The following is a 24,288-nucleotide window of genomic DNA, read 5'->3' as shown; positions in this document are numbered from 1 at the left end:
GAACTCAAAAGTAACTGACAGTGAAGTCTAAAAGAGAGTTTTATATTATGACCTATCAATTCCAACTACCTTTATGGGAATTATCTAATGACATGTATTACTGTTTCTTTTGATCCCAGTACACTGAAGCAGAAGCAGCCGAGGAGGCTGTCGGGAAAGTAATTTTTGGTGATTGTAAAGCTTACAGTTTTTAAGATGCATATAGCCTTGTCTTCAAAGGTGCAGGGTCACAATTGTCATTGACTTTGAGCCAGAATAGAGCAGTGCTTAAGGAATGTGAAATAAACTAAATGACCCAGTCATATTTTTATTGTTCCTAATATTTTCTGCTCATAAAGCTGTCTATTTTTCATTATTCTTAAGTGGATGCCATGTAACTTCTGTTGACTTTACAGTGTCAGAGGAGTACTTTGAAAAAGAATCAACATTGGAGGGAAGGAGAAAGGGCACAGAGAGGTCTTGTGTGTCCTAACAGCAACACTGGGGATGTGTCACCTGGCTCATCCACAACGCGCCAGTGCTCCTACTGGAGCAGAGGATGTAACAGCATGTATTTCCTGGTACATCTGTTATCTTCTTCTGCTAGCACAGAAGGGAGGAAAGGGATTCTGGCTCCAGCCTCTGGCCCCTGTTGGGATGTTTCTTGGATAGGCACAGCATTCACATGTCAAAGATTCATGGACCAAAACTTTGTTTGGCTTTCAAGCAGCAAACACAGGGTGGAGTGAGACACTGTCAGGGCAGAGCGAGCACCGCTCCTTTCTGCACACATGCAGATGCAAAAAATAAATGCTGGAGCAAACAATATTACAGCATTTTAACTTGGGCATCCATACTGTGTTCCACCCTGAATTAAAGTATTACACCCTTACAGTGGTTATACTTCTTTTATTTTTAACAGCATTTCAGCCCTTTACGGTTTTTTTTTCCTGTTGCCTAAGGAAAGCTTAATAATGCATCAAGGTTTGGTTTTTTTTTTTCCTCACTTTAGTAAAACTGACCTAGTTTCTGCCATATCCCTGGCCCCACAAAAAAAGAAACTTTAAAATATGAAAATGTAAAAGCCAACATTTGTCATATTTCTTCAACATGTTCTAAAATTAAAACTGCCTCATCTCCTCATGTTGTTAAACGAGACTGAATTCATTTTGAGCTATTTAATGGATTAGCCTCCCTGCTGCCTGTGATTCATGCTACACAGTGTTATTTCATGGGGAACAATTGTTTTGACAATTGTGAAAGTGATATAGAGTGAGGTTTTGAAGGTAAACACCAACAATTTTCCTGACGCTAGCATGTAACTACTTACAGACTAATGAAAGCTTATAATAGAAAATGTTCCAAATGCCAGCAACCTTGAATGACCATGCTCTATCAGATATAAATAGCTCATAAAGACAGACTACTTGTCACAAATCAGCTTTTTCTATGAGTTGTCCAAATTCAGTAGCTGCAGGAAATGAGTTATGTAATACAGACTTCTTGGTACTCGCAGCAAGCCTTATAATTTATCATGTCTTCTGCTCAGGCATCCATTTATTGTTCATTATGAGGAAGACCTTTTGTCAGAATGAAGGCCGTTCACGGTACAGCGTGAATACATTTGTGCATGCCTAATGCTGCTTCTGCCAGGTTTAATCAAACGTGTGGCATAAGCCTGTAACAGAATGGGCATTTGTGGTTCATTCATTCAAACAGTCGTGCTTAAGAATAATCTAAGTTTATCATTATCTGAATGTTGTCATCTGTGTATATGGCGCCCACAGCCAGTGATTCCATAAGGCTGCCAATATTTTGTCACATTCTCGTTCTCTTCAACGTTCCCTTGGTTGTGTGGGTTTTATTTTTTGGTTTAGTTTGGGTTGGGTTGGGTTTTTGTTTCTTTTAATTTATTTATTATTAAACAATGTTAACCAGTTTGTGCTTGTGTCAGCTTGGTAGCTAGGAATTAAGTCTGTTTTAAACTTGCCTGCAGAACTGCTTTCTTCTCCTGTGGTATGTGATTTTATTTAGGACAGTATCTTAGCTAGAGGCTGTAGCTGTATTGGAAAAAATACACTTTTATAGTGAATTCGTGCTATCTTGAACATGATTATCATGTGAGATAGTTGAAAGAAGCAGAACACAAGCATGAAACCAGAAATTCCACATGATACTGAAGAGGAATAAAACCTGGAGGTAGACACGGAATCACAGAACCACTGAATGCCAGGGATTCATACTATCAATAGAGATTTTCCATTTTAATTAAGCTGTCATGATTTTACGGCTGAAAGGAAGTTCTCCAGTACATTGGCTTTGAGCTTGAGTATGGTCACAGAGGTAAAAAGTAGTTAATAGTGGAAGGAAGCCTGGTTAGCTGCATACCTCCACTCTGGCTATATAATCTTCTAGTTGTATTTGACTCCTCGTGACAGGCTCCTGTGTTCCTTTCCTTGAAAAACTTGTCCCCAAAAAAGGTATTAAATTCCCTTCTATACTGAAGCAATAAGAACTTTGGCAGGCGAGCGAAGGAAACTGAATCAATATGGTGCTAATCTGTGTGCTAAACACAGCTCACCAATCTTTTTGCAGGTTGTTTTGTTACACCATTAAAACTACTTCCCTGTGGCGCTTAATTCGTTTGTGACTTCCTAAAGGAAGACTTTTGCGTCTTTTCTATGTAGTATGATAATTTGGGTACTATAGAAACAGAGCTGCTTACTGTAAGGACTGCTCTGAAAGCAGTGCCTCCTGTGTTATTGTATTGGTCCACGATATTAGAGGTGAGTGATGGTGAAAGGGCAGTAGAGGTTGAATCTTCCCACCAACTTTCCCTTACATTTTATTGCCATGTGAGGGATGGCAGCAGAGGGTCATTCAATCACGGAAGAGCATGTGGAGCAAAGGCATGTCATTGAATCTCTCCATGTGGAAAAAATGGCACCCATTGACATTCATTGACACTTGCTTTACGTTTATGGAGTGCAAACAGTGGATGTGAGCACAGTGAAGCAGTGGGTGGTGCTTTTCAGCAAGATCAGCAGCAACATGAAAGACAAGCCATGTTCCAGACGGCCACGCACAGCTGTCAAACCACAAAATGAAGGGCATTTCAACCAGCTCATCTATGCAAATTGGCAGATTACAACTAGAGATCTCTGTACAGAGCTGAATGTTGACTCAATACATTAGAAAAGGTGGCAATGATGGAGAACCAGAGTTTGTGCCATGTGTGTCCCATGAATGCTCACACAAGAACAGAAAGAACACCATGCACAAGTTTCTCTGGACCTCCTGAACCAGTTTAAGGCTGAAGATTACAGTTTTCTAGATCGCATGCTGTTGAGATGTGGTGTCACCACTACAAGCTGGAGTCAAAATGTCAGTCTGTGGAGTGGTGAGATGTAAATTCCCCACTGATGGATAAGTTCAAGATGCAGCCCTCTGCAGGTAAATTGATGTGCACTGTCTTTTTGTGTAGGAATGGGGGGATCCATCTGGATTTCTTGGAACCTGGACAAACCATCAACTCTGACGACTACATAACAGTGATGACTGAGCTGAAGGTTCAAACTTCCAGAGTCAGGCCAGAAATTAAGACAGCCTTTCTCTTGCAAAATGGTAATGCCAGGCCCCATACCAATGTGAAGACTGTGGAGCACATTGGCTAGACTGTCCTACCACGCCAACTGTGCAGTCCTGGTTTGGCACCTTCTGATTTCCATCTGTTCAGGCCAATGAAATATGGACTGTGTGGGCAACATTTTCCTATCTCTGTTGGTGTGGATTTTTATGAGCAAGTCATTCAGGCTCTTGTTCATTGCTGGCAAAAATGCATCGCTAAAAATGGTGACTGTGTTGAAAAACAGTGTTTTGTAGCTGAGAATTTTCTCTATCAAAGAGTGTTGTTGTGCTTTTTGTATCTGTTGTAGTTTCCATGGAAATAAAAAGGAGGCATTACTTTTGGAGTGACCTACATGCCTTCTACAGGTTACTTCCTTAATAATTAATTACTTAATAATCTCAGCAAAGATTTTTTGGCCTGCTGCTTTATAGGTCTAAATTGCAATGTTCTCTCTCTTGGGTTGTTTGTTTTGATGTGGCATCTTTTTTGAATACTTGTTCATTGCTGGAGAATGATTTCTGCCTCTTCCTTCTTTCCTGCTGTTCAGAACAAGTTGTCCTAAAATCTGTTGAGCATCGTTATTGTAGTTACTGTTACAACATAGAATTACATAATATTGTGTTGGGAGGAAGCATTGAATACCTCTTACAGAAGTTAATGGAACAGAGTCCTTTTAATTAAATTGTAACTTCTGGAGTTCAGCAGAAAATACACAGCAGCATGCAGGATTTTTTTTTGAGTGCTTCCTCTGGCCACCTTTATAAAACAGGCTGCTAAGTGCCCTGCTACCCCTGAGTCTCCTACTGAACACTCACGTCTACAGAAATAGATCAGCCCGGTACATGCTGTTTTGTTATGAGTCCATACGGAGTAATTTCTGCTAAGAAGTCAGCTCCTGAATTACCCGTAAGGCAGCCCTGTGCTTCAGGATGCTAAAACAGTTTATTTGCGTCGTAGCGGAATAGGCAGAGATGAGAATCATCACCATGTCAGGGTTACCTGCTGCACCTGATGCCACTGCAGCACCTGCTGTAACCCAAACTGCACTTCTCTGTGCCAGCACAGGTTGCTACAGCACAAGCATTCACTTCCAAGTTCAGATTTTCTAGTTCTTATTTTCTTCCTTCTCCTCTCTTGTATTTCTTGAGTACTGTGGGAGAATAACTGTAGATTATGACATCTGAGGGGATTTCTTACAGCCACTAAAAAGGCGCCATTCTGGCTTCCAGTGTTTCTTGATAAGTATTGTGATCTCTGTGCTGCACAGAAGAGAAAATGGACCTGAGTATTTCTGTTTCCAGAGCATAAATGGGAGCTGTATGAACAGATCCCCGTGTGAATCATGCTTTTACCTGGTGAACATACAGCATGTGGAAGCTGGCCATCCACCTACAAAGGGCTGTGGGGTGAAATTATTGGAAGCACTGGCCTTACAGCTGTGGCTATGCATCTCAAAAGGCTGAGATTTCATTGTCCCTTCCCTTATTTGTGGATTTCTCCCATGCTTTTGTGCACTGCTAAAGTGAACAGTCTGAACCTTAGAAAACTTTATGGAACTTTATGGAACAACCAATTTGCATGTGGTTGTTAAACTGAGTTAATAAGAATTCGTCATTGAGGTGTATGTTTTATTCTTCTCTAGCTCAAATTACGTTATACATTTTATATAGAATTAGATTAACAATAGCCTGAAGCAGATATTGCAGACAGGTAGCACCTGTTGCTTTATAAAGGATTAGGTTTGAGATGGAAAACTTTTCCTAAGTACTGTAGGTGTTACAATCGCTGACAACTGGTGGCAGAACATCATCTAAACGTATTGCTTTTGATAATTTACAATTAGATAGCATTATTGATTGCATTTTTCATGTTTATTTGAGTTGGTTGATTCTTTTATAATGTTTTAGCTTAATCACTTGCTAATGAATTTTTCCCTTCTGTGAGTATACAAATTAGTTAGCAGAATATTAGGTACTATTACGCCTGTCAGCTCCATACTAGTAGGATGTAAATGCTGTGCAGTTATATGACATCAGACCTAGCTAATAATCATATGAAATATCATTATCAGCTCATCTTTGTGATATTCTTCCTTAGGGATGAGTATTTTAACTTAGCAATAACTGTTCCTATGTGTGAAATGTCGTGACCTGTTTTCAAAGAAGCTTAATGTCATAATTCTTCAATAATAAAATACTTGCTTTTAGACATTCTATCCAGATACAACATTTATACCTGTGGAGGAAGCAATGATATGGACAATCTCCTCTCATGTTGTAAGATAACTGACAGGTATCAAGAATAGAGCACTATAAGTGATTCAATACCATATATGTTTTGAAGTAACAAGTATTTGATTATTCATAACTGCAGTTACGCAGTGGTTGTACTTGTAAAGTGAATTCCCCTACACCATAATACTTACAGTAAACATTAAACCTGGTCTGTGCGAGATTGTGCTGAAGTATCACCAAAACAGTGAAAGGTAAATATACCATGCAAAGTGCAGTTGAGTCTGCAGTGCTCAGGAACCATAAAAGTGAACATAATTTACCAGCAAAAGATCTCTCTCAGAAATACAACCTGAGATAAAACACACAAAAAGACAAAATTCCTGATGAAGGAGGTCAAGAAAACACCCAAACTATATATACATATATACATAGTGGTATGTGGGAACAGTTTTTCCATGTGGTGGTTTTGTAAGAAGAACAAGAGATTTTGTTTGCATGCATACACATTTGTTTCTCAAAAACTTGTCTGATTATTTACTTACTTACCTACTTACTTACTTATTTATTGGAGGTGATTTCAAAATGACTGACTGGTGACAAGGCTTTTTCTTAATATTTTTAATCCAAGAGTGGGATAAACCCAAAGACCAAAGAGCGTGTTTCTGCCTGCAAACAGAAATTTTTCTGTACTGGAAATGTTCGAAAGGCAGAATTAAGAACCATATAAAGGCGGCCAAGAGTGTGTATCAGAAGAGACAACGGAGGGAAAGTTGTATATAATAACATTGTTAATCTTATGCCATTTATTTGAGTGTACAATTGTGTTCTAAAGAATGATATGAGAACTGCTCTGACAGTAATGCCTCCTGCTATATTCTTGTGCCCCATTGGAAGTAGATGTTGGTGGTATAGTAGTAGAAGTTGAATCAACCCATTAATATTCCGTTTCATTTTGTTGCCATGTGACAGATGGCAGCAGAGAGGCAGTGTGACAGAATGGCATCTGACGTGGAAGTGTATATGAAGCAAAGGGGTGTCATTTAATTATTCCAGTGGCACCCATTGACATTTAGTGATGTTTGCTGAACATTTATGGAGAGCAGACAGCGGATGTGAGTACAGTGAGGCAGCGGGTGGTGCATCTCAACAGCAATGCTGTCATAGTAGCTGTGAAGCTATGGGACACCTCTGCTGGTGCAGATTTTTACAAGTGCAGCATGCAGGTTCATGTTCATTGCTGGCAATAATGCACAGTTAGTTAACAGCGGTGACTATGTTGTAAAATAGTGTTTGTTGCTGAGAATTTGCTCTATAAAAATTGTGCTCTTTGTAACTGTTGTAGTTTCCATGGATATAAATAGGAGACTTTACTGTCAGAGTGGCCTATGTATTACCATTTTCCAGGTCTGACTTAGCAGTCTGCCAGCCCTTTTCCGCATTCCTGGCTGTGGCTGATGAAAACTGGTGCAGTGACCTTTCTCCAAAATTTAATTTCCAATTCCATTCTTCAGAATCTGTATGCTGAGCAAGTTACTTTATTTTTTTTTAAGATCAGCCTCCTAAATCTTCTCTCAAAAGGTCAGAGAACAAAAAAGCCATTGGTGGAGGCAAAGACACTGCTCAAATCATATTGCTTGAGTTCCCATCAGTCATGGGGATACCCCAGTGTCTGGGTACCACAAAATCAAACTGTCCCCTTTTTGGGAAGAGTTGTGCTAAAGGTTTGAAGAGAACAGTGTTGGAAGATGTACAGTTAATACTACAAAGTGTTGTGGGAAGTGTGGGCTCATGTTTCCTTTAAACCTAAGCATGCACTAGTTTGGCAGACACACACGTGACTGCAGGAATGAAGCATTAACGAAACATCATCTTAGGAGGGAAACGAACTGTCCTGTCTCAGTTAATACAAAGTATTTGTTTTGCTTCTCTAATTAATTTCATTTTATTTTCGTGAACATTTTAGGTGTATCAATACATGCATGAAACCATAACTGTTAATGGCTGCCCCGAGTTCCGAGCCAGGGCCACTGCAAAGGTAGGATACGTGCAACTGTTGAAGTACGTGGTACCAAAGTGACCCAGTAATTGACTGTGCGCGTGTGTGTTTCAGGTATTCGTGTGTACACTGTAAGAAAATTTAGACATCAGTGGCAGCCCAGAGTCTAGAACCAGTGCTACTTCCCAGGTAACAATCATAATGGCAAATTTAAACCTTTATGCTGCTTCTGTAGCTTAAGAAAAGAGAATGATTTTGTGGAATTTGATGTTTTTTTTGAAAAGCTGCTTTGTAAAAGCAAATCTACTGGGTAATTCTATAGAAGTCTGCCTGCTACAGTCTATATTTCAATGGACTATTTTTGCATACATCTCATCCAGTGAAGACAACATGATTTAGGAGGTAGCAACTACACAGTCAAAATTTAACTTCAGTTAATGGGAGCTGTAGGTGCTGAGCAAGTAGTGAGGATGGGCAGTGGCACAAATGGCTGGATCAGGAGAATCCACAGCCGAAATGAAAGCCCACTTTTTCTAATGCATTGCCTGTTCTAATGAACTATTTCGTCTCTCTGTTCATAAGAACCTGCTTTTCTCATATCCTTAAACCATGACAGCTGCATTACTGCTACTAGTAAAATGGTGATTTTCTGAGAAAACTCACACAACCTTGGAGGACTATATTCTGTACACTGCTGTGTAGGATGCGCTGTATTTTCATAACATGCACAAAGATAGACAGTTCTAAACAGGGACGTTCACTCACCATGACTTTATTGTTTCCATGATCGTTCTGTACTCAAGACTGTCTTCCGGATGGTAAAGCAGGTACTGTGCAGAACAAGTAAATCTGCAAAAGCCATAAATCCAGCTTAGAAATATTTCATTATGGTCTCACTTCTGGCAAGTTAGTGACAGACTCCCAGAAATCTTAATGGAAATAAGATCTTCCCATTATGCATTTGTGTTAGGAATTCTCTTGTAAAGCTGAATCGAATGATGAAGGTTGGGAGTTATTAAAAGATTTCTTTAGTGTTTTAGAAAAGCAAGCCCAATAGTAGCCAGAAAATAATACACAAAACTTCATTATATTTCCCTTACTAAGTAGAACATCAGGTTATTCTGATTTTAACCTCCTTCTGAGAGAATCTTAATGGACAATGTAAGTTTTTAAGGTCTGTGCTGCAGTAGAGGGAAATGCGACAAATGCTTTGTCTACACTACAACTAAACATAGAAATTTCTGCTATGTTGCATAATAAATGGGGAGAAATCCAATTAGTGTTTGCCATTCTCATTTCTTATTCATATAGAACAGCAGGGTTACAGAGCAATGTTTTGATATCGCAATATTTCCTGGTTATTTCTGGGCTGTCTGCATTGCATTCTCCTAGTGCATTCGTGTCTGACATTAAATGTGTGCATGATGACAAGGTCTGCATGTGCAAAAACACCTAACCAAGATCGATCCATTATGTCACGTCATCTACTAGCTTCTATTAAGCATAAGCATTGTTAGGATGCTCAAAAAATGTTCGTGTAATGCAGAATTGTTCTAGCAGGTTGGCCTGCAAACATACTTTGAAAAGGATGCAAGTATTGTTTATTTAATGATTTACTGAGATCTGTAATTAAGGTACAAAAAATATCTGCAGTGAAAAGTAAAATGTTTTTTGAGTTTTCTGAGTACAAGCTTTTCAGTTTGCCGTGTGTTTTTTTCCAAATTAAGAATGAAAATCCAGGATTTTTCAAATTGATCTATAAATCTGTTGTCTTCAAATTTAATTTTTCAGTACAAGTTTTGATCAGATTATATGGTAAAAAAATCATGTTCCTGTTCCAGGGGTTATTTCATTAGTGAAATTTCATGAAGATTATAATTAAACTTTTTTAAGACTATATCCTTTCAGGATTTTTTCTGTGCACAAAGAATAAAATAACCAGTTCTGCACATTGAAAAGCAAAGCAGAGAGTTAACGATTCAGTTCATCCACTTTATTTCAACTTGGAACATGGTACTGTTGATATCATCTGACCCAACAGTAGCACTTTTTCCCTGTGAAAAGGTAAAGAAGAACCGCAGTAGCGATCAGAAACGCTCGCCCTGCACAGTCAGGCTTCCTGGCACCTCCTTCTGGCTCTGCTGCTGACTTTCTGAGTTACCGTTGACAAGTCACCTGAATTCTCTACTCTTCCGCTTATTCCTTTATTTCAAATGCATTGGCATGGAACTTAATTCTTGCAAAGTGCTTTCAGATAATCAGAAATAAATAAATAAGCAAATAAATATAGGCAGAATAAGATGCTGTAATGTTTTCACAGAGATGAGTTCTTCCTGCAGAATGAACAGCAGCGTGTCAGTGTTCTCCCTGTATCGCCAAACCACTCTGTTTTTTCTTCCAGGCAACAGTTGCTGCTTTTGCTGCAAGCGAAGGCCATTCACACCCGCGAGTGGTTGAGCTGCCAAAGACAGATGAAGGCCTGGGATTTAACGTGATGGGAGGAAAGGAGCAAAATTCACCCATTTACATTTCCCGCATAATTCCTGGAGGAGTGGCAGAAAGGCACGGAGGGCTCAAACGGGGCGACCAGCTGCTCTCAGTTAATGGAGTGGTATGTGGAAGTTTGATAGACTTTTCATTTGCATCTGGATTTTTGTTTTCCACAGCTGTTCTGATAACCTGATTTAAAGTCCAAATGAAATATAAAGAATTAGCTCTGAGATTCACCTTCAGTATTCATTTATGGTATGGTGGGGAAAACAACTCTGTGCCACTACAGTTTCTGTTGGAATGAAGGCTGCTTGAAGAGCTTTGTCTTAAATTCACACCACGTTTTGAACTAATAGGGAAGCTATGTCTATCCAATTGATAAATAAGCAAATTCCTTATGTAGTAAAAGCATCAAAACAGCTTCTGTTGTTTTTGCATTCCGTAGCCTCTGAGACATGCAGGTCTTTCCAAATATTGATGCCTCAGTGGTACTTATGCAGTTTTGTGACCTTCAGAGCATTTCAACACAGAAGAAGTTTGACAAACACATTTGCCACTGATTTGCAATGGCAGATGCCTTCCAGATTTCTTTTAATGACATTCACCCACCTATGATGTATTTGTCAGAGAATTAGCTGTGCAAAGGAACGCATACAAAGAGCAGGTATGGTAAGTTAAAAAGGCACGTTTTTATGTAGTCATTTTTCATTTAAGTCAATAATGCAGGATGGAGTGTTTCACTGTAGTTTTACTATAAATGTCAGTATGGAAGTAGAAATGAAAGGCTTTCAGAACAGAGAGGGAAAATCAGGTTCCACCTGTAATAATATGGGTCAAATCTTACCTTTCATTTTGCCTTTTATTCCCTTTTACGAGGGAAAGTAAAATAAACTCCTAAAAATGTAAGCTTATGCAATCGTATCACCCCACTCTTCTCTGATTGTAAGCACAATCATTTTAATGCAAAATCTCCATCTGAACCTCGTATTTAAATACACCAAAGGGAGTCACAAGCAATTTCCAGTCATAAATATCCGGCATTGAAGCTTAAATTTCTTCCTTGTTGCAAGTCTGTGAAGAATGAAGGAAGTGCTCTATTCTACATGCTCTCATGTTGTCGTTTTTCTCTTAAACAATAGGTATTCCCCTTGTCTTGAGTATCAGCACAACACTGCAGACAGGCTTTTTACCACTTCTTCTATCAACAATCCTGTTCTCAAAAGAGAAATAATCATACTGTAAGCTTCCTAGCCTCAGTACACAACAAGAAGAAAAAAGATATAAAACAAAGAAACAAAAGATCATTTTGTCTCAGGGAAAAAGAAACCAAATGAACATTTAATACGTATATTGCCTGAACTTCACTGACTGGAAGTAGATTGAGTAATTAGGTTATTGCTCAGCTGTCTTTTCCATAGGTCAACAAATATTGAGGAGAGAGGAGTTTATCCACTGACTGATATGAGATTCTCAAAAAATCCTTTTACTTTCAACAACATGTAGGCAGATACTGAGGAGGAAAGCAGTGAACCTTCACATAAATAGATATACTGACTTTGACTCTGTTGTCACCTCTACTTCATGATAATCTTCCAAAAAAAAAATGATCACAAATGTGCTCTACAGTGTGTTAAGGTAATGTAGCAGAAAACACAATATAAAATTCCCGATTACATGTAGGCATGTGAGCTGATTCTGAGATACATCAGAGCTGCTTGTGTGTTCAGAGTCTGAGCAACAGAATTTGAATTGTGATTTCATACTCGAAATAACGCCTATGAGCAACTGCTCACAAACCAGACTTGGGCTCAGTAAACCCATACAATATAATTTGTTAAAAGAGAAAAATTATAGAACTGGCAACTTGTTTGCAGACAGCTTGAGACAGGGGGAAAAGGTCTAAATTTAACATTGTTCACTGGTGCTCATTCACTCTGTGCGACTCTGAATTTAACTGAAGGAAAGCAAATAATACACAGTGCGTACAATACAACAGACGGCTCAGCAGTGGAACACAGAATGAAAATGAAGTAAGTGTAACTTATTTGTGCCCAGAATTTGGTGGTTATCCAACTTCATAATTATCAACATGAAATTAGAGCTGAGTGTTCAGAATCCAGATTCCTTATCCCAGCATGACTAGCATGACTGTTCCTGTTTCACCAGACGTTAAAGAAATTGCTTTCTCCTAATGCTGGGTGTTTCCGTACATACTTTTGTCCAATACCCCCTAAAAGTAAAGGAAATTGAAAGCACCAAGGCCTGCAGATGGCTTGGCAAAGGTGCTTGTTGGTGACTGCTAATACCTGGCAAAGACTCTGTGTTTATCAGATACCTGGTTTGAGTCAGACAACAAACAAGGATGTAAAATAGATATCTAATGGCTAATTCCTCACCCAAGTGTTTGCTTACTGATACCTAGTAGAAATATTCTAGTCGGTCTCTCATTGTGTAGAGTAACAACCAGATTCTCTTTATTTTCTGCAAGGGACTGGGTTTTTGTTTTGTTTATATTTATGACAAGTCTTTTTGCTTGGATGCTGTAAATATTGGTGTTTCCGTGAACCATGTCTGCAGTTCTTTCAGCTATTCCTCTCTGTGAAGTATTTCGTCTTCCTTGTTAATCCAGTCTGCTAATGCAATAAGGGAAAGAAATATGAGAATGTATATAAATATACATAGGCAACAATTACATATTAAATCAAAATTAAAAATATATATATTAGATCTCATGTTTCTTGGGCAGTTCTAAAGTAACATGAGCGTCACATCCTTGCTATGTCCCCAGCCAGTGTAATCCAGGCAGTGAAATCCCTTGTTCAGGCATGACTGATATCAACAGGATCTTTTTGCCAGCACAGCCTTAGTAATTTGCAGAGAGCAGAGAAATCAACCTGCAAAACAATGTCCTTTGCTGGTATAGCCTCTTTTCTCTCCTCCAAGGGGTTCTCCTCCTTATGTTGTGCACATTTAGCTATGCAGGAAGAATGTTTCTTAGGCTTTAAAAACATGAGTGCAAGTAGCAGTGAAGATGTTAATGGCACGCATAGCAATGATTTAAAAGCAGCTGAAACTGTTGGTTAAAACCTGAGCTGGCTAAATTTGGAGAGTAAGATTTGTTTTTAGCACAACTTTTATTCTGCCTTTGTTTCCCCATTTTAGTTATGGTTCAGAGCTCTGTATCATTACTATTCAAGTCAGTGGGAGTTTTCCATTGACCTGGATCGCAACAAAGTCAAACACTACATTTCTAATTAGAAAATACTGGCTGTAAACAGGGAAATTTGCTGGAGGCAAATGGGAAGAAAACAGGCATTAATGAATTAAATACAGATTGCTAATGTGTATGAAGTGTTAAAATACTCCATCTTGTCAGTCCTTCGGAGAACACATACAATCACAATGCTTTATTGATGTCAATTACAACCTGGGGAAGATTCAGTTCATATCTATGACTTTTTTTCTGAGAGTGCTTTCACAAACCAGTCTTGTGTATCTACAGCTTCCTATTTCAGCACTTTTTGGAGTGTTGCATTCACTGTTTCTTACACAGCAACAATTCTTCTTCCAGTATTTGAAACTAAACTCTTATTTTTCCCTAATTTTTTCTGGGGAGCAGTGTTTGTTCAGCAGATTGATCCCAGTCACAGTTTCTAACAAATCTGGTCATCGTGGATCATTAGTTTTCTTGAAGATCTTTGAACAGGAAACCTACTGGACAAACTTCATGAGCATACAGTTCCAAAACATGAAGCTATTTATTTCTCCCAGCAATCAAGTGGAAATTTAGAATCACAGAATGGTTTGGAAACTTTAAGATCACCTCATTCCAACCCCCTGATATAGGCCTAGGCCAGGTTGTTCACAGCCCCATCCAGCCTGGCCTTGAACATCTCCAGGGGGGCATCCACAGCCTCTCTGGGCAAGGTTTATTTCAATGTTTTCTCTTTTTCTGATAATCATTTTGGCACATGAAACAACATCCATTATTTCTCCGAGTTGCTTTGTTTTTGAAGCATCATACATTTCTGTAGAAACATGAGTCTGTCAGTTGACCAAGACTATTGAAATAATTATTTGGATTAATGTGTTGAAGGACATTTACCAGGAGGCAGGAGGATAAACACCATGGTGATAAGCTTGGATTGTGTCCTGTGTATAATTTATGTAGAAGCTCATTGTGTTTGGTTTTTGAAGCTTCTAAATCATTATTGCTAACTCATGGTGTGCCACAGCGGAATTCTTATTCTTTGTGTTCTTGGACAATGCTTCTCAGCATTTCCAGCATCTTCTAACATCTGACAGTTGCTATAACAATGCTAAGTTATTCTTTTAGCCTGAAATGAGCATCAAATGTTTTTAATGCTGATGCTTCTCTCTGGAGGCCTAGGGATACAGTTTTGTTTTAAATAGCAGGGTATACATTGAACTTTTAAACCAGCATGTAGTAAAAGCTTGTTTTCTTATTTTATGTGGGAAGAAATCGACATTTTTAAGTGGTCTAAAATCTAACGATCCATCTCAGTTGTGTAGGCTTTTTTCTGTGCAGAGATACTTTTGTTTGTTGGAATATATCCTACATCACGTGGGCAATCATACACCATTAGAAAATGTCACCCTTGTTCCTAAGGAGTGGAACAATCTACATGCATGAAAAGCACGACAGTCAATCCATTTAATGATAGAAATTAAATTTTCTTTTCACAGCCAAATTACTTCCCCCTTTTGGAAATCTACTGTTTCAAGCAATGCTAGCACAGAAATCAGAGCTTGAGCCCCTTTTGGTATGCATTTGGCGACACAGCAGGTATTGCCTTACTGTAAAGCATTTTCCAGAAAGAGGGACAGAATGTGTTTGTTAGGCAAGAACTTGAAATGCTTTATGTGTTAGTGTTTGATTACATACAGCTAACCAGGTAAAGACCAGTTTCATTCTGACACAACCTGTGCCATTTCTATGTTCAGTGTGTGAGCAGTACCATCAGATCCTTAGTGCAAGGGCTGTGGGCTGGGAGCTGTGGGTGCGCTCCTCCTGCCGCAGCTCCGCAGCTGCTCCCTTACACCCATTGCTCACAGTGGGATCCTGGCAGGGCCACAACATAAGAGAGGAACCACAATTTCAGACTTGAAATGTCTTCATTTCTTACTGATGTGCTAATAAGATTTTATGTTCACTCTGCTGCACTTTATTTTTGTACCTTGCAATTTGAGTGTTTGGGTTTTTACTGCAGGAGCTGAGTTTGATTTTTTGCATTATTATGTTTGTGTAAAGCGTGTAGACTATTTCCCCTTCTCTTCACGTGCATCCTAAGTTAGGTTTGTAATGCAACCTATTAAGTTATGTAAAATATGAACACATTTGCAATAGTGTAGAAGTCTTACTTCACACTTTCCTGTAATGGTTCTATGAAAACTGTAAAGCCTGAAAATTTCCTAAAACCCTGACAACATTTTCATGGCAGCAAGTGCAAAAAAGAGGGCAGAGCTTTGGATGAAAGCAGCATTTTTTGGTATTAAGTCTGTGCTCCTTGCCTCCAGAGCGTTGAAGGGGAGCATCACGAGAAAGCAGTGGAGCTCCTGAAGGCAGCCAAGGACAGCGTCAAGCTGGTGGTACGCTACACTCCCAAAGTGCTGGAAGAGATGGAGGCTCGCTTCGAAAAACTGAGAACAGCACGACGCCGGCAACAGCAGCAATTGCTCATTCAGCAGCAGCAACAGCAGCAAAATACACAGCAAAATCACATGTCGTAGGTGAGAGTATTCATTGTCTTCCTTAAGGCCCTCGGCAGGGCAGGGCCTGGCACCAGGACCCATCCAAGCCCAGCCAGGAGGAGGCAGCAGGGACAGCACCAACCCAGTTGGAAGCCGGTCCCAGCTGGGGGCCTGCAGAAGGGCCCAGCTGAGTGAGGCACCAGGCTGGGCAGGGCAGCGCTGTGGAGAGCTGGAGCTGGCACTGTGGCCTGACTGGGGTGGGGGCTGATGGCTCCAGGGCCGACATCGAGGCCTGGGGCAGGTTGGGGAGCCCTTGGGGCAGATTGGGAGAGAGCCTGGAAACAGTGGTGATAAGCATGTACTACCAGATCTAGAAAGTTTGATATATTTTCAACCATACCTTTAATACTGTGCAATAGAGCATTAATATTTGTTGCTCATATGTGAAGAAAAGTTTTTCTAGTACCTGTCCTGCTACAGGAACCCCACACTTCAGTCCGTGGTTCCTGTGCAGGGAAGCCACAAGTCTTACTTCTTCTGCACATCAGTAGGACTTCATTCACTCATGACTGAAATTCAGTATTACAGCAGCTTCTAAGAGGCTTGTTATGTTTTCCAGTGCTGTCGGAGCAGGTGGCATGTGAGGTACAGAGATCCCAAAACCCAGATTTTCCTTAGTTGCATGTTTTCTGAAATCAGTGGCAGCTTGTGACTTGAGTGCATATATAAATACACTCTGTTTGCCAAAATGAAATCAAATAGGAAGCATGTGGCAAAGCAAGAGCTTAAATCCTGATCCTCCACATTTTATACCAGCAGTTCCCAAAATGCAACATTTGTACCAATAATATACTACAGCTGATTCATAAAGTCCCCTAATGATGAGATTCTAAAGCTCCAAGTGATGGTGTCATCGTTACTCGTTGACACTGACCTCTGCTGATACCTAGGGGAAGAAAAAGCGCTGGTAGGCCACATGTCCTGTAGCCATCAGAATTCCGGTTTTATTGATGCAGACAGCACTGAAGTCTGTGAAGATTCCTTTTAATAAAAAGGCTTTTAAAAAAAAAGTATTTTAGCAAGTAAGGTATTTTTACTCATTTTACATTTTTATCTAAACTGAAAAGGAAAGAGAGGCAGACAGAGACAGCCAGCAATTAAATTCCTCAGTTCTTTGTTCTTGCTCTGAGAAATGTGTTTCTTTAATTCTAGGTTATTCTCAAGAAAAAAAAAGCCTCGATCAAGAGTGCAGTAATCAAGCAACCAGATCTGTACTTCAGTATTCCATCAAAAGGAAGCAACTGCAGAAACACGAAACAGAATTCATCTGGAGAATGTTCAGTGCAAGAGTAACGTAGTTAAGACAGCCATATAGAGGGTACTTATCATTATTAGACTTTTCAGAACATGACAGTCACAGATACATAGTAGTTCTGTGACTCTATTCCTAATGAGAACAGCGTGGTAAGTAAATTCTAAGAGGCAGAGAAGTCCAGGGCTTCCAAGTAATTGTTTGATCTAATCTTGCACTCCTTACTCTCACAAAGTGGCTGGTTGGCTTTCTCTAGTCAGTGAAAGTTTTGGCTTAAGGAGATCAAGATTGGCTGTCTTGGGGAACAGAGTCTTTCTTTACAGTTATCTCCAGAAACAAACAACTGCATCAGTTCAGAATTTTGCCACAGACGCCAAACTCATACATCGCGCTTCACAGCCACTTTGTACTATATATTGTAGAGCTGTTTTAACCTAACTTCCTGTTTATAATTTTCAATCTTCCCTCTGAAAATAGCAATTTACTATATTTATAAAGTATTCCATTTGTAGAAGCAATTGGCTTTTTACTCTTGGTGTTTCCATATATTTTATTATGCATCAACAGAGTGAGAAAGTTTTAAGTCAATTTTAATTTTATTAGTGGTAAAGTTAGGGAATCCTAGAACTGTATTTTTAAATGTAGGCATTGCTTGTATCTATTATAGCTACTATTCAGAAATCTATAACTGGATATATTATATATTTATTCCATAAAATATATATTGTCTGAATGTACCTGTTAGAGAAGTAGGGTCTTTGCTTAGCATGTATTGCAAATGTAGTAAGCTAATGTTAGCAAAAGACCGAGCTTTGTTTGGCAGATATCCCTGTGATAGCATAATCTCAGCATTTTTGTGTTATCTAATTTATTTTCCAGTTGAGCGTTAATATATTTTAGAGAGGAGAAAGTGTAAGTCATTTCTTTTAAGACTCTCGTGTTATGATTTAAATCAATTTGAAGTTAAGAGTTCTGACTTTTTTTAAAATTTTTAATCTAACCAAACTGGGATGTGCAAACAAAATACATCATTTCTTAAGTTTACACGTGTGCTTCTCCAAAGAAAGTAGTCAAAGTTGGACGGCCGTAAATGTCATTCACTTTCAAGAAATGAAGCAAATAGAGTCCCTGTATCCTAATAAATAATCATTTACAGCATGCCTTCTGTGCTACATTAGAACAAGCTTGGTGGGGGGAAAGGAGCTTAGGGGAGAGTCCTGCAGTCCTTGCATATTGAAGACTCGGCTGATGCCAGTGAACTTTAGCAATGTGAGGGATGTAGAAGTAGGGTGAGCCCGTATTCTGAGTGTGAACTTGGAAAAACGTCAGCACCAATTAATATTTTGAAGGATCTGTTCTCAGAGGGGCAGAACAAACCAGGGAAAATTGTCAGTAATGTACGTGTGTTAAAAACCAGATGCAGGCTGGCCAGCAGTCTTGTCAGCGTTTGATTAGTGTAAGTAAGTAGCTAGTGAAACAATATTACTGTATTTTTAAAACCAAACATTGTGAATATATCCAGAAAAGGCTCATTTTATACAGAGAAGTAATTCTATCCAGTGGTTGTTGGTGACAATGTCAATTAAGACAGTGGAGCTTGAGTACCACAAGAATTCAAGCTGAATTGTATTGCGTTGTGCTCTGCACGGTATCTTTTTATACTTAATAAAATTGTACGTACCTATTTTAAATCTGTATTCTCAAACAGACGCTGATCTTAATATTAACAGTATATAAATTGTTACTATGACTGCATATAACTGTTCTGTATCTCATCGGTTTGATTTGAGTTACACTGAGAACTGCATTTTCAGAGACCAAGTGTTATTCAGATTTAATCAGCCCACTGTACTGCATTTTTCCAGACTGCCTCTCCACCTCCTCCCCTCCTCTTCCCCAAAAAATCTTGCTTTGATGGAGTGGAATGTGCTGATTAATAAATTTCCATAATGGAATGTCATTCATATAGAGAAACATATTAAATTCATTTCCACATAGTATTATTCAATAAATTATTTATGCATACTAACATTAACACTCCAGTCTTTGCCAACACTTAAAAATAAGGTGAAAGTAAGAATACAAGTAAAACACAACTGGTAATAAACTTGAAATGGAAGCGGGGAGAAGTGCCTACATAAGGGTCATTTTTCATGCCCCCTACTGATGGGTAAAACACACAGACACTTCACCACAGGGCAGTCCGCGTCTCTGAACTTTAAATGCCTTTGGTCCCGACTGGACTGCTGAATTTGGACCAAAAGAAGCGTGTGGAGAAGATCATCACGTAACACACGCAGGTCTGCAGGTACTCGCGCATCATATTTCATCTGACTGGTCTCCTGGCATTTGCAGTTACACTACACAGAATTGACCTTCAGTCAACACAGTGAGGTTTTTGCTCACATTTACCCTTGGGGTTCCCGCCTGTGTTTCCCTGCACTGGCAGCAAATTGAAGGAGATTCAGTGAGTATTTGCTGTCTCCGTATTACAGGAATTAAAAGGGTGTCACGTGATTTTTACAAACTCTTGCGTGATGTTCACCAATGCCAAAGATCCAGATGTAAGAACTGTAGTTGAGGAGTCTGCTGTCGTAGCTATAGTTTTTCTGTGGCACTTTATAGGGGATAAAGGGAAAAGCTCACCGGGTTGCATTTTCCTCTTCTCCTACAGTGACAAAGCACAGATGAAAAGTCAATGAATGCACATGAGTGGAAGCAGTGACAAAAATACCTGCAGCTCCTTGGTGAATAATGCTGCAGAACTCTCAGTCCTACACGCTGTACCTCTTGTAGATGTTTATCTCAGCCAGGCTTCCAGTCTGACCTTTAGGCACTCCTCCAGAAGGCTCAAAAATACATTGCTACATTTGCCAAATAAGAAGCTGTTTTATCAGCCACTAATTTTACGGGTTTGATTGTTCTAAATGCCATCTAAAAGTGCCCTGCAAGAAGGATGGTTTTGCCTGTATTTAAAACAGTACAGGATTTTAAGCATAAATTCAGACTTAAAAATAGTCATTATGTGCATACAAGATGCATTTTATTAGAAGATGAGAGACTGTTTCAGGCAGTAGCAGTTATGTTAAAAAGCATGAGATTCAAGAAAAAGGACCAATCTCCTAATGCAGAACCGTGTCTAGAAGAGCTGAAGGAATCCTTGCATACATAAGCAGCGGATTATCTTCTAGAAGTAGTACTGTCCCTGCATAAGTATTAGCAAGCCCATATCTGTGTCCAGCATTCAAGAAAACAGAACTCAGGTTTCAAAACCAGAGTGAATTCTGGGACAGTTTTCAAGAATGTGCTGCATGCTACATTATGTCTTGTGCGAAATAGAAGCCATTGTACTCAACCATGAGAAGATCACGATGAATTAGAGATGTGTTCAAACAGCCGTGCCAGCAGACTGAAGCTCGCTCTGCTTCTCCATGAAGCAAGTGCAACCTTGTGCTCTGAAGCAGCAAAAAGATTTAGGTGCATGCTTGATGGATTCGTTGCCTCCACCTTCAGCTGTCTGAAAGCAAGTTGCGGAGCTTAAACTGACTGTTTTCATGGTCAGTGGCAAGTTAGAGGCATCCTTAGAATGTGATTCATTCCACCTGTCTCTGACATCTACCCAACAGGGTCCTTTGAAAGGGTTCATAAGCAGAGCCACTGGCTGAGCAGAGAACCTAAATGACCGGTAAGGAGGAAGCAGTGTCTTTTGTTCTCTTTGCTGCTTCCTCATGCACAGCATCAAATAAATAGATAATCAAAAAAGCAAACAGACAGATATGTCAATAAATAAAGAAGCCACCAGTGTTTGAATTCCCCAGTCTGAGATCGTTACCCATGTAGCTCAGATGGTGAATAGTCCTCGCACTCCTTTGTAAGGTGGTTCCTGTTGCTGCAGCTGTTCTGAAACACTCAGAGATGTTTCATCCGATTCCCAACATAACCATATGCAGTAATTCTAAGAGAAACTTAAGAGCTCAGGGCAGGTATTCTTAGCAATTTCTGTGTTCTATGCAGGAGCAGACTACAACAAGTTTCAGTACATGAATGTTAAATAGCAGGAGTCTGTGCTGCCAGCAAGAACACTGGGCTAACCATGTGCATCTTATCTACAGCCCGAAAGATGAACAGTTGCTTTTGATTTTTGGTTAGAGAGGTGCACAAAATTCAAAGCCATCAAACCTCTAATGGAGGAATTTCTGATAGCAAGAGTCACAGCAGTGCTTTACCCGTTCTGACATTTAGAAACCTGCAGCTCTCCAGGGTTAACTAAAAAGAAGAGAAAAGCAGAAGATGTCTGTAAGGAGTAGCCAAAATCCAACAGAAATAATAATAATAATAATAATAATAATAATAATAATAATAATAATAATAATAATAATAATAATAATAATAATTAATAATAATAATTCCCACAGGAATTCAATCTTTCATCTGCTTTAAATTTATTTTCTTGAAGTTACATCTGACCAGAAGGGAATCATAAGGTCCACCAAGTGCACTTATATTTTCAAACCCTTGAATAACTGAGGGGGTAGATGAGTACCTCTTCTCTTTCTTCATCTTTTCTCTGAGGTTTGCATCAGGCTGGGTTCTGTCTTCAAGAAGGTAACACTCAGATATATCCTACTCGTACAGAATTTCTTCATTAGTCAGTTCATAAGGTTACAGAATGGCTGAGGTTGGCAGGGCCCTCTGGGTCCGTCTGCTCCGATCTGCCCAAGCAGGGACACCAGAGCAGCATGCTCAGAACTGTGTCCATGTGGCTATTGAAGTTCATAGATCATAGAAGGTCTCCAAGGAGGAGATCATAGCCTCTCTGGGTAGCCTGGGCCAATGCTCCATCACTCCCACAGCACAGAAACACTGCCTGGTGTTCAGAGGGATCCTCCTGTGTTCCAGTTTGTGCCCATTGCCACGTGTCCTGGCACTGGGCACCAATGGAAAAAGCCTGGCTCCATCTTCAGGTACTTCTATGCATTGAAGAGACCTCCTCTCTTCTCCAGACTGAACAGTCCCAGCTCTCTCAGCCTTTCCTATCCTAACAGGTGCTCCAGTTCCCTCCTCATCTCTGTGGCCCATCACTGGACTCCTTCCTGTACATACATGTCCCTCTTGTACTGAGGGCCCCAGAACTGGACACGGTGCTCCAAGTGCAGCCTCACCAGTGCTGAGTAGTGGGGAAAGATCACTTTTCCCTAGGATTAGCTCCTCACAGAATCACCGAAAGACCTGGGTTGAAAAGGACCACAATGATTGTGTAGTTCCAATCCTCCTGCTATGTGCAGGGTCGCCAACCACCAGACCAGGCTGCCCAGAGCCACATCCAGCCTGGCCTTGAATGTCTCCAGGGATGGGGCATCCTTGGGCAACCTGATCCAGTGCGTCAGCACCCTCTGTGTGGTAAACTTCTTCGTAATATCTAACCTAGACCTCCCCTGTCTCAGTTTAAAACCATTCCCCCTTGCCCTATCAGTGTCCACCCTTGTAAACAGACATTCTCCCTCTTGTTTATATGCTCCCTTCAAGTACTGGAAGGCCACAGTGAAAGATATGCAGGACTAATGAAATACTTCTGAAGTACTGAGAGTAGCCAATGCAATGCTACTGAAATGGGAACATATTTATGACTTTTAACACATGCATGGAATCTCAAGGAATGTTTTTTGTTTTGTTTTTGTCTAAATAAGTAGCTTTTCCGTGTTGGGAGGACAAGCTGCTTCTCTACGTTTGGATAAGAATAAGGTGTCATTAAAAAGAGAAACCTTGTGGGAGGAGCACAGTGTCCTCGGCCAGCTGCAGCATTTGGGCTTATCCAGCTCCCCTCCTGCGGGGCTCTTGCTGCAGCTGCTTCACATCCCCTGTCTGCTCCGCTGTGGCCACCAGACTCAGCTGTCTTTATCCCAGACGTGTTGTTTCCTATGTATCTATGGCAAATCCATAGTCCGTTGTACGAACATACCCAGCTGACCTTACCCGTGTGCGACTGTTCCCGGAGCTGCAAATCGTCTCTCCCGCAGCTCAGAGCAGGATGAACGCTCCCGTGGAGCCGCCTGGTGCCCGCCGGTGCTCACAGCATCGTGGCTACGCCGCTGCTGTGGGGGCTCGTTTTCTGCTGACATTACAAATGCAGATGCACAAGGCATCAGATCCAGCCGAGATAAATCAGTCCAGGCACCAACAACCTTCACATTTGCTCCATGAAATGTAAGGAACAAAGTCAAGTGTTTACATGGTGTGTGTGGGACTTACTAACAGAAGACCAAGTTCTTCAGTTCTGCTATAAAACCACACATTCTGATAATATTTACAATCCTGGACAAAGAGGGTTAAAATGAGATCTTATCCTGAATTGGCTCACTGTGATTACATAAATGCAGGCCAAAACTGCTGTCAGAGACAGGCAAAGTAAAGGCCTAGCCCAAATTCTGACAAAACATAATTTGACTGCTTGCAAGCTCCAGGCAATACTTCCTGTCACTTATAAAAGGTCTTCCTTGAGGCTGCTATGCTTCCTTCCCCATGCTGCCAGCTAAGTCTAGGATGACCAGCCTAAATCTGAATAGAGCAAGGCTGTGAGAAATCATTCATAGGCGCTAATGCAGGGCAAGTGATTCTCCTAAGATGCTGAAAAGCTTCCAACCAGATTTTTTGCTGAACTAATGAAAGTTTAGCAGCTACCTGCATGAATATTGGCACATCTCAGAAGTACCATTTTCAAGCCTTCATCTTGCTGTTAGTAAACTGTTGGGCTGAGCCGCTCAGGAATAACACTGTCTTACCAAGAAAAGAAGTGCAATCTTAACACAAATTTGTTGGGCAAGCCAGGATTCAGAGAATGTTGATCCTCAAAGCTGAAGAAACAAACAGGAGAAATAAAATCCTTGTGGATGTCAGGCTACCTGAAGATCTGTCAGATTTCTGTTACTGTGATAGCTGT

General features: G+C 40.1%; 1 protein-coding gene across 3 annotated transcripts in view; it reads left to right on the top strand.

The window, feature by feature from the left end:
- The window catches only part of LIN7A (lin-7 homolog A, crumbs cell polarity complex component), a 45,670-nt gene extending 26,290 nt beyond the window's left edge, over positions 1–19,380 (top strand). For 2 of the 3 annotated variants that reach the window (XM_015857388.2, XM_032443740.1), the window contains exons 3-6: positions 7,805–7,876; positions 10,239–10,448; positions 15,866–16,074; positions 17,252–19,380. In XM_015857388.2, the coding sequence (XP_015712874.1) occupies positions 7,805–7,876; positions 10,239–10,448; positions 15,866–16,074; positions 17,252–17,294 (534 nt within the window). In that variant the 3' untranslated portion in view covers positions 17,295–19,380. Of the gene's footprint in view, positions 1–7,804; positions 7,877–10,238; positions 10,449–15,865; positions 16,079–17,251 lie in introns of all 3 variants that reach the window. The other variant, XM_015857399.2, reaches the window with a different exon arrangement.
- The last annotated feature ends 4,908 nt before the right edge of the window (positions 19,381–24,288 follow it).

Source organism: Coturnix japonica, chromosome 1 (genome assembly GCF_001577835.2).
Source record: "Coturnix japonica isolate 7356 chromosome 1, Coturnix japonica 2.1, whole genome shotgun sequence".
Lineage (NCBI taxonomy): Eukaryota > Metazoa > Chordata > Aves > Galliformes > Phasianidae > Coturnix > Coturnix japonica.
Note: the sequence above shows the minus strand (reverse complement) of the source record. Positions and strands in the feature narration are given on the sequence as shown.